The 11,429-nt window shown below is 31.7% G+C and overlaps 1 protein-coding gene across 1 annotated transcript; it reads right to left on the reverse strand.

The window, feature by feature from the left end:
- Positions 1-7,552: 7,552 nt before the first annotated feature.
- LOC100780922 (RING-H2 finger protein ATL7-like) lies at positions 7,553-9,767 on the reverse strand. The gene is given in 3 exon segments (NM_001253947.2): positions 7,553-8,160; positions 8,344-8,447; positions 9,263-9,767. Coding segments are annotated over 3 exon segments (582 nt in total). The 5' UTR covers positions 9,425-9,767; the 3' UTR covers positions 7,553-7,844.
- Between the last annotated feature and the right edge of the window lie 1,662 nt (positions 9,768-11,429).

Raw genomic sequence — 11,429 nt, forward strand, 5'->3', positions numbered from 1 at the left:
CTCACCCAACTTGAGATTTCTAATACTGGTTGAGTGGAAGAAAATAGAGGTAAAAAATAGGACGGTGAAAAAAAAAGAAATAGGTAAAAAAACTAAAATATATAAATGATTCTTTAACTTTTTTTTTTCAAAATTAATCCTTTAACTTTTAAAAATTAAAAGTATCCACTTATTTAATTCATGATAAGTTAATTGTTTTAAAAACTTGATCATTTTTTTAAATACAATTTTGAACTTTTTTATTAATTTAAAATATAAAATTTATTAGATTCATTTACATCAAAATTATTATGAGAACAACTAATGTTTAAATTAAAAAGAGACATAAATAAAATGAAAAATACACAAAAAAGTAAGTGTTATGATTAATTGATTGAAAGTTTAAAATTCTAATGTCGTATTTTATTATTATTTATCAAACTTATTTTTCATTATATTTATAGTCTCTTTTTTTTTTCAAACATCAATTGATTTTTATAATTTTTATATAAGTTGATCTAATGAAACAAATCTTACATCTTAGACTCCATTAAAAAATAAAAAATAACTCAACGTTAATTGAAAAAAATATTCCACGTTAATTCCTGTATTTTGGCAAAAAAAAAAAGACAAAAATATAGGTTATTTGGTTCGGCAGAGATGAAAAATAACTCCACCTTAATTAGTTCTATTTATATATAAATTATTATTATTATTATGTAGGTGTACATAATCAATTAACTATGCTTGAATAGAGCGCATTTCTTTGCATATTAGTGAAGAAATCTTTTTGAGTCACAAAAAAATTTGAATATTTCTTATCTAATTCTTTGTTGCCAAACGAAAGAAAATAGCTTTCTTCCATAGATTTCCATCCTCTTCTACGCACTTCAGTTGTATTTTGTGTGTATCAAATGCATGCTAATGCATCCTTAGAAGCTTTGAAAATAATCTTTATTGAGTATTATTTATTAATGATGTAATAATTAAGAATGGAGGCTATATTTTTCTCTTCCAAAAAAATGGTTCTCAACCTCTGTTAGTCAATATTTTTAGAGTAAAGTACAGATTATTTTAGTTCTTCTGTCATCAATTTATCATTCAAAACTGCGTAATATTATACTTTCTTTTCAAATAAATAGTTAAAAAAGAGAAGGAATTTAGAACGGGAAAATGTGGTGCAAGATATATCTGAATTCTTGTAGCTAACTATATCACCTCAAAGTATCTAGTAGAACCAGGATTACAAAGTTATGCAATATCAATATTGCAGTCTCACAGAACTCAGAAATTACAATATCAAATCTTGCAATATGTTAAAATCATTAAAGCAGGTCAATATATAAACAACAAAATACAAGCCTTTTTCTCTATCAAACATTGCCACAATATTCTATTGTGAATCATATAATTATGTTTTCTTAATGATTTTATTTCTTTCATACTGATACATATGTTATCCCACTTTCCAAAAAATTTGGATCCATCCGATGATAAGAACAAAAAGCATTATTTAGAAAAACTTTGCTTCTGAAAAATAATTGGACAAGAATAAAAATATGTAATCAACATTTGCTTAATCTGTTAAGCCTTAATTAACAAGAGTGTAGTGTGCTTGCTTGTTCTCTATGACCTACAATTGAGAGACTAAACTTAACTGTGTATGTTCAATGGAACTGAAAGCTAGCCTCTTGGTTGAACTTCAAAGTAGGGATTGCATCAAGCCGAACAGGTTCGGATTCAGGGTCATTAACATGATTATAAGCAAAAAACTGAAAAAATTAAAATCTAAAGCAACCCATCTTAACAGTACAGAATGACATAAACTAAATTACGAATTGGACAAAGTAAATTCTCTTGTGATCAACCATTATTTGGAGGGTCCAGCCCAGAAACCTTCAAACTCATGAACTTGAAATTATATGATCAAACTTCAAAGTTTGAGAGTCAAGTCCTCATCTACTGAAGGTGAATCTTAAATTGACACACTTGGACTTCCCTGAAGAGTAAGATCTCCCACGAGACTTTTAATGCACCCTCAGCAAGTGAAGGAATCTTTTGCCATAGAGCTTCGTAGTGCGTAGTTTTAAAAGGTTCAATCTACGTGCTAATGTTACAGCCTCTCCACCCCAAGAACTTGCCATCCCTAAACTGTGTGGTGTGAGGCAAAACCCTTGGTAAGACTATATGGAGGATGCAATGCTCACTCATCTCATAATAAATACCCCTCTCCTTCATTCACAAAAGTACCACACAAATCTTTTTCTGTACAAATTATTTGCATATTCTTTTTCTTAGACTCTCAGCAGTGTCAGGAAGAGTATCCATTGGAGATTTTGAGGACAAAAAGTTGAAGTGAAATGAGGGGATGTAGAACAGCTGTTACTGTCTTTACAGGGTCGGTCCAAGGGTTTAAACAAATAAAGCTTATGCTTTAGAGTAAATTTTTTCTTTAAAACTTGTTTTAGGTCTCACTTATCATTGGATCGGTCCAATGTCTTTGAAACATGACAAAGCCACCACTATGAACGAGTCATCCTCCATGTTCACACTTTCAAAATCACGGAGACCCTAAGAGAATTCAGGTTCTTCTCCAAAACCTGATGATATGTAACAAGAAGTTTCATAATGTTCTAGGCAATGGAGGACACCAAAATGAACATGAACCTTTTCTCCAGAAAAAACTGTTCTCGTTCATTTTGGTGTCCTACATGGGCTTATGTAGTCAAAACTTCGTGTGTTGCATATATCAACAACTTTTGGAGAAGAACATGAATTATCCCGAGAGAGAGTATCCGTGTTTTGGAAGGTGTGAACAAAGAGCATGACTCGTTCCCTATTGCCATGTTTAAGAGACAGTAACAATTTATTTACCAAAAGAAAAAGAGACAGTAACAAAGTCCTCCCTGCCCAAGGTACGTAGGTGGCTCCTCTTGATCTTGCGGTTCAACTTTTTGTTCCTAAAATCTCGACATTGTTGAGAGCCGAAGAAAAAGAAGATGAAAATATTTGCAAAGAAAAAGGCATGTGTCGTGCTTTTGTGAAAGGATGATAGGATTATTTATTATGAGATGAGAGTGAGCATTGAAGGAAAATATTCGCATGAAAATCACCTTATGCTAATGGGGGTGCTTTTGCAACAACAAGTTTCACAGTGCTCACAAGATGAAAAAAGAGCTAGAGATAAATGATTTTGGGTCTAGACCCCAAAAATATTCATGATCACCATTTATCCATATTCACTTGCATTATCCATGTCAAGGGTTCTACCTTGCACCAGACATTTTTTGGATGGCAAGTTGTTGGGAAATGGAGGGGGTGCAACATCTGCATGGAGTTTAAACCCTGAAACTGCGTGGCTATGGCAACAAATCCTTCACTTGCTGAGAGAGCATTAGAAGTCCCGTTGGTGGTTCTTCTTCTCCAGTGTCAACTAAAAATTCAATTTAAAGAAGATATGAAACGACTGAACTTGGCTCTCAACTTTGAAGTTTGTTGGTCATTTTATGCACGTAATGTTTCCATATAGTCTAAGGCAATTCAAGTGGTAATAAAATAGATGGGGGAAAGGGAATATTCTACAAAATCTCATGAAAAAGGAAACATGTTCCAGGTGCTAGCTAAAAGACCATGACAAGAGGGAGGAATCTATGGAAAACAACATATAGAACCAAATCAAGCTAGTATTGATGGAGTGGGAGAAGGACATCATAACTCGGGAAAAATATGCAATAAGAAAAAAGGAATATATGGAAGATAAATTATTAGGTACTTCCGTATGCTTTTTAATTTATGAAAAAATTAATATTTTGTTATTTGTTGGCAGTTGTAACGAATGTTCCTCAGAGATTTTGAGTGATTGAACGCACATAATTTTTTTTTTCAGAAGGAATTTACTTTATTTACAGGAATTAATCAAAATTTAAATCCTAAATCATTTGATTAATTTGATTAAGTGACACGAATTCCTACTTAATTATATAATTATGAAGATAAGTTGACTTATAATTTCTGATATACATGGGATAAGAAAGTGGTAGCCAAGACAACTGTAAATCTTTCGAATTTGCTAGGAATAAAGACCAACGTCCATCCACATTTTGCCCTTCTATCGTCCACTCGAATAATTTTTGCACATAATGCAATAAATAAATAAAAAGATTTTTTGTTTTACTTAATTAAATTTTGACAAGATAAAATTAGGTCTTAACAACTAATGTTTAAGAAATCCATAAATTTTTTTTATTAAATTTATGGTAGAATGCATTGCAAATTACGAAAAAAAATATTAGTAATATTTTTAATTAATAAATCACTATTCAACATTGGTTAGTATTCACCATAAAAACAACTTTTTAACTTATTAATTCTTAAAAAAAAAAAAAGTGTTATCTAGCGAATCCAGTTTTTACTTTTTGATCAAGTTAATTAGAACTCAATTAGAGGAAATAATAATTTTTGTATCTGAACAAATTTCAGATTCCACTGTTAGCAGAGTTTATTCCGATCCGAGTTAAATACCAACCAATTATTGTCCTTAATCTGCTTTAATTTTGAAGACTGTTTGTAGAGTTAACATTGGAAATTCTACTTCTTTAGCAATAAAGAAGAAAACGAATCACTATGATTTGCTGGTGGTGGTGGATCATAACTTCGTACCACATGCTCTGACAGCATTTTCTTTGTCAAAACTATTACCTAACAAGAAAAAAAGGCAAGAAGAGACCACAAAACAAATATGGTGCCGAGTAATGAAACATTAATTGGACATTGATTGCTTTGCCACATTTGAGGGTGGTGTATAAATTGATGTGAAAATATTCTGTAGTATTTAGTTTCAGTTTTCTAAGGGGATAAAAGTACCCTGAAATAGTAGTAAAATGGGTCCCTAGGAGCTAGACAAGCAAATCCAGATACTGAAAAACCAATCAAATAGTCAGTGTAGGTATCCTAACACCAATAGGTTCAAATTTGTCTAGCATGATTTATTTTGCATCATATGATTCAGTCTTGCTAGTACAAATAAAAAGATTGGTTAATAAAAATAAAGGAACATATTGATAAGGTCACTCTAAGTTGATAAGCACGGATAAGATTTTATGTTGAACAGCTGATTGCATATGAAAAATTATTACACAGTTTCGGATCACTATGTGCCTGGGTTTTGAATCTTTATGCATTATATAATTGAGATTTTCAATTTACAATGAAGAGCTATTAATTATGTGTCAAGTAGAGATCGATCGGTATGATCCGTGTCATAATGATCCTATATCATTTAATAATATCTCAATTTCATACCTACTAAAGATTTTAGAGTAGGTGTGGTGGGGGGAATAGATTATTTTAGTTCAACTGTCATCAATTTAACCTTCAAAAACTGCATACTATTATACTTTCTTATCAAACAGATAGTAGAAAAAGAGAAAAGGAATTCAGAAAGGGAGAATGTAGTGCAAGATAATTCCGAATTCTTTATACCTGTGTATCTAGCTATATCACCTCAAAGTAAGTTATACAATGAACCTACAAAGCCAGCACAGCAATGTCCCTCTAAACAGTCCAGGATCACAAAGTTATGCAATATTCATAATGCAGTCTCCACAGAGAACCCAGAAGTTACAAATAATGGGGGGGGGGGGGGGGGGGGGGGAAGCTTAAGAAAAAAGGGAAGTGACTAAGAAAATTCGTTTTATATTTGCTGGACATTTTCTTTAAAAATTTGAACAAGACTCAAGCTTTTCGTGTATAATTCATCAGAAACTGTATTTATGTCATAGATAATGCCACTAGCTTTTTGTAATAAAACTAATGCATGGATTGGCGCATAACATCTTGTTACTTTCACATGTAGGGGAATAATCTATTTAATGGAATAATTCATGTTCAATTCTCTACATTTTTTGAGTCAGTGACCGTCACGTATGGTGAGTAAAATTAGTTTCTCACTTAATGAGTCACTGACAGTCACGTATTGCAAGTAAAATTAATCTCTCACTCAATGGGTTGGAAGACCATCATAATCTCTGATTCATCACCAAAAAATAAAAAATAAAACTAATGCATCAAATCCCTTTTGAATTAAAAAGTAAGGCATGCTTGAGTGAAAGTAATATAAGAATGAGTGACTTTGTGGGATGCTCTCATGTTACACCTCTTTTGTAAACCAATAAATAATTAGTTTAAGTAATACATACATAATTTCTTCTGAATAAGGTTTCCAAGTTTGAACCATGTATATCCTTAACTTTCCAATATTATATTGGTCTTTGAGTATTTTCCTGTTATTGATTAGAATTCTTTACACTGAAATTATCAAACCACTTCCTTAACTCCTGCCATTGTTCCTTTCAGTTATGAAATACTTTAAAGTTTAAATCATCGCGTAGTAGCATAGTGACACTATCATCTGGGGAGCATAACCATGGTCTATACCAAAAAAATAAAAATTGACACCCTCATTTGCTGCAGAAACAAACCCACATATTCACATGAAAATGGCACATCTAAGCTCCATTAGGAAGCTCGTTTTCAAAAACAAGATTGTAAGATATTACCATGCACATGGATAGATCATAGTTACATCTTGCAAGATGACATGGCATTTGTAAACTTGGCAAGAAAATTAGCTTTGATGCCTTCCTCGATTATGTATTCCTCCATAAATAGTAAAGACACATTTACAATTATTAATGACATATTCTAATTCTTGATTTGTACAACCTACATCTGGAATTCATAACACATACAATTAATGGGTCGTATCATATTCCTAACTTATACATAATATACTAGGAAACAGATCATAACATATCCTCTTATTAACAACATTAAGTTTGGTAATTTAATCTACAGATTTAACATTGTGTGCCTGAATTCCTGCTCTCCAAGTTTTGCATATTCGGTTTGCTCTCATTTCAACTATACTAATGATAATTTATGACAAAAACAGCACTTTTCTCTTTGGATTCTCTATAATATTTCAATGTATAGCTTCACAGTCTACAGATATATTTAGTATAATATTTCAATGTGCAGTTATTGTTGTAGCTGCAGGGGACCTCCAGGCCGTTTTGAAGATATATTTGGTATAACCAATTGCAAATGCAATAAATGAAAGAACTTTCTGCCATGAATATTATTAAAATGGATTTGTTATAAATGGGAGATCTGATTGCTTAATCAGTTATTAGACACATTTCTAGTTCTGAAAAAAATCATGTAATGCAGGTAAATAACAATTATAGTAGTAAATAATAACATACCAAGTCTTTTCTCAGTAAGTATCAATACAACATCACAATATTCTGTTGTAAATCACGTAATTATTCTTCTAAAAAAAAAATCACGTAATTATGATTTTTTTAATGGTTTTATTTCTTTCATACTGGTATAGAAAAAATTTCTATTTTATGTTTCATACTGATAAAAAAAACATTATGATTTTTGAATGATTTGATTTCTTTCCCAGTTTCCAAATTTTTTAGATCCATCCAAATATCCTATGACAAGAACAATAAGCATTATATAGAAAAAATTTGCTACTGAAAATAATTGTACAAGAAACAAAATAAGTAATCAACCATTTGCTTAATCTGTTAAGCATTAACAAGAGCAGTGTGCTTGCTTTGAGTAAGTGATACCATGGACAAAAGAACTTCAACTTGGTATGCAAGAAATCCCACCAAAACCTTGGCCAGCATATGCTACAAAAGGAAACATATTTACACCACCAAGTGAATATGAAGGCCATATTACAGACAAAGAATTTGAATCCAATCTATAATTAGAAGCATTCCTCTATAGAAGCAGAAATTCTACATTCTTCTCTTTTTGAGCAGAACAACCCCTCTAGCTCTCTAAGATCATTGCCTTGCTTCTTGTTCCCCTGAAGTTGGTTGTAAAGAGTTGCTGGCTGCAGTAGATGTAGGTTCAACATGTCTCTCGATTTCATCGTTTCTTTCTGATGTGTGAGACTCGTCAAGGGATTGGCTCATGGTAAATGTCACAGGTCTCACATGTTTTGTTTCGGAAGAGTTTTTCAACGGCAGACGGCATACTGGACAGGTAGATTGCTTTCTCAGCCATATATCAATGCAAGAAAGATGAAAAGTGTGGCCACATTTGGGCATGATCCGCAATACTTCTCTTTCTTTGTAATCTGCCAAACATATTACACACCTGTAGAAGCAAACTCAGTTATATATCTATCAAAGTGCGGTTTGTATATCATGAGCTCTTATAAAAATTAAAACAACAATGTTTAGCAGTAAGAAAATTACTGTATCAGTTTAAAATCTTCTGTGAAGGAAAATGTGAGGAACTTGTTCTCTATGGCCTACAATTGAGAGACTAAAACTTAACTGTGTGTGTTCAAGGGAACTGAAAGCCTCTTGGTTGAACTTCAAAGTAGGGATTGCATCGAGCAGAACAGGATCGGAGTCAGGGTCATTAACATGATGTTCTGGCTATCAGTAAACAATGAAAAATTAAAATCTAAAGCAACCAACCTTAACAGTGCAGAATGACATAAACCAAATTACAAATTAGAGAAAGTATATTCTCTTGTGCTCAACCATTATTTGGAGGGTCCAGAAACGTTCAAATTCTTGAACTTGAAATTATAAGAAATATTAACAATGAAAAAGTGATAGTTTCATAGCTAGTCTCAAGCCGGGTAAAGGAGGAGGCTTGTATTAGGCTCTCGGCAGCCAACGTAATACTCATCATGTTTATATAATGTTACTATCTGTGAAGATTTGGTCTTTAACCGAGCCAAATACCATCGTGTGATCTATTTAGTTGTACTCATCTAGTGGGATAAGGCTTCATTATTGTTATTAACAATGGAAAAGTTTCCACAACAGTACAATTAGAACATTTCTGTACATCTTAGTATCTAACCAAGACAGATGACAATCAATATTAGGGGGCAGTATACACATTCATTGATACAAATACCCAAATTCTCTACATCTGATTGAAAGTTTATAGCTAAGTCACAGATTTACTTTTGGAAATAGAATGCAGCATTTGCATCAGAATCAAAAGTTACAAAAAACAGCAAAAAGTTGCAGCAATCCTCATTCCTCATACACTAAGTACCGGATCAGAACAATAAACAAACGAATCAAGACCAAATAAAATAGAGATTACAATATTGATAAAAGTTCAATAAAAATTGAGCATAGCTCCCAAAATCAAGCCATGTTCATAGAAAAGAAAAAAAAACAGCACACAGGAAAAACGGGGTGAAGGAAGGAAAAGGCACAGCCGAACTTACCTGTTCTAAATCAATTCTTGATTCAATCTCATACATCATCCGAGATTCAACACCCCCTCTTAGCCTTCCACAAATGATTCTGGTGCACACAAACACAATGAAAGTGGCACTCATCCCAAACCCAATGACCGTTGTCACCAAATTGGTGCCTGAACCCAACATCTTCTCCAACCCAAAAACCAATCCACAACACACAAACCCCCAAAAGCTAGAAGCACGACTAGCAACAGAAGCAGCACCACAGCATATAGAACACACACACACACACACACTTCACAGATTCTTCAACACAAAACACATGATGATGGCACCCCAGAGGTAAACTCCACACATGACAAGTCCAAACTCCTAAGGGACAATAAGAGAAGATTGAAACTAAGAGAAACAGAGAAAATAAGAGATACCCATGACAGAAAAATGGAAACTTTGGAGGTATTCAGAGGAAAAGAAAAGAGAAAGCATGTAACAGTGAAGAGATTGAATGGAATTACAGTGGCTTTGGTGTGACTCAAAGGATGGTGGTGGGGGAACAGACAAGAGCAGAGAGAGAGAGAAAAAAAAACTTTTTTCTTACTATTTGGAAATTAGAACGGTGTTGGTGGGGCCCACTTCATGAGGTGGACCCTCACAGATGTTGGGGATTTGTGGATCCAACGGTTGAAAGTGGCTGTTAATTTTTCGGCGGCAAAAGATATTAACGGTAAAAAAAAAAAAGGATGAAACAGGGGAACACTGGATTTTGGAGATCTGACATATCTCAAACTTGCTTAAGCTTAGGACTACAAGATTTGATGTTCTGTCTATTTTCTCTTGTTACATCTTTCTTGGAAAATTATTCTGATATGCAAAAAAAAGTCTTTTTTAAGAATATGGCATAACATACATTAAATACACCTTTCATTATATATTAAATTGCAGCAAAAAAAAAAAGATATTATCATAACCAAATTATCTTTCTTTTTAATGTTTATAATAACTCTCCTATATAGATAGCTAGTATAATGTATTTTTTTATTTAATAATAAGAGTGTCAATATAGATCACGAGTATGCATGATGAATGCATGGTTTATTATGAATGTATTTCTTATGAAAATCTGGGTAACTATCTTAAAAAAGATTGAGTTAAATTTTATTTAAATCAATAATTTTTTACTAATTATCTTAGATTGAGTCTAATTTGACTCAAATTAATGACTTTTGGTATGTATGAATGTATTTGAAATAAGTAAAGAGATTGATATAAGAAGAAGAAAAATAAAAAATATTGGAAGAAATTTGACAAAGTCATTAATGTTAACGTAATTGACTTTAGTATAAAATTGAATTTAATAATTAATAGTTTTTTATTAATATGTCAAATTATATTAGAATTTTAAAATCTAATCATAGAAGTATTTGTTGAATATATTTTTTTATCCGTAAAAATTAAACATAATATCAAAATTTTATAACATTTTATATATTCTGTTCAATTAAATGAATTAGATTTCTTATTTGTATTTGTTCAATATTTTATCAAGTACTATTGAATATACTTAATAGAATTGATTAAATTAAATAATTAAAAATTAATAGAATGCTTAACAGTTAATTAAAATAAACTATTTTTCTTCTTTTCTTTTAATCCCTCTTTCATCCACTTTCTCTTTTCTGCCACTCAGCTTATCTTTGTGTGTAAGAATGAAATATCAACAAAACCAGCGAATACATGGTAAAATCAAATTCTGGAGGATGAGCTGTTTTACTTATACTTTACTTTACCTTGTGCTCTGTCTCTTTGTACCACTCTACAGACCTATCTTGTCTTGGGGGGGAGTAAAACAAACCAGAAGATGTTTCATACTTTCATTATTTTAATTTTTTTACTCAATCTCACTCATTAAGGAAAGTAACCGATAATAATGTTGACATAATTTTTTTTATACAAAAGATATACATGTGAATTTGTGTTTTTTTTTTTTTTTGTGCGTAGGAAAACTAGGTGTACAAATTAGTTTTAAGAAGGAAAAGTTGTTTGCTATCAAGAATAAATCTAGCTTGTATTAGGTTTTAAGTTGAAATATCAAACATGTTTTTTAGGTTCCTTACCTTCATTTTTTAAAGTATATATAATTGTTTGGATATGAACAAGACTAAAAATGAATAATGATACATAAACTATTTTT

The sequence above is a fragment of the Glycine max genome, chromosome 9 (assembly GCF_000004515.6).
Source record: "Glycine max cultivar Williams 82 chromosome 9, Glycine_max_v4.0, whole genome shotgun sequence".
NCBI classification, from domain to species: domain Eukaryota; kingdom Viridiplantae; phylum Streptophyta; class Magnoliopsida; order Fabales; family Fabaceae; genus Glycine; species Glycine max.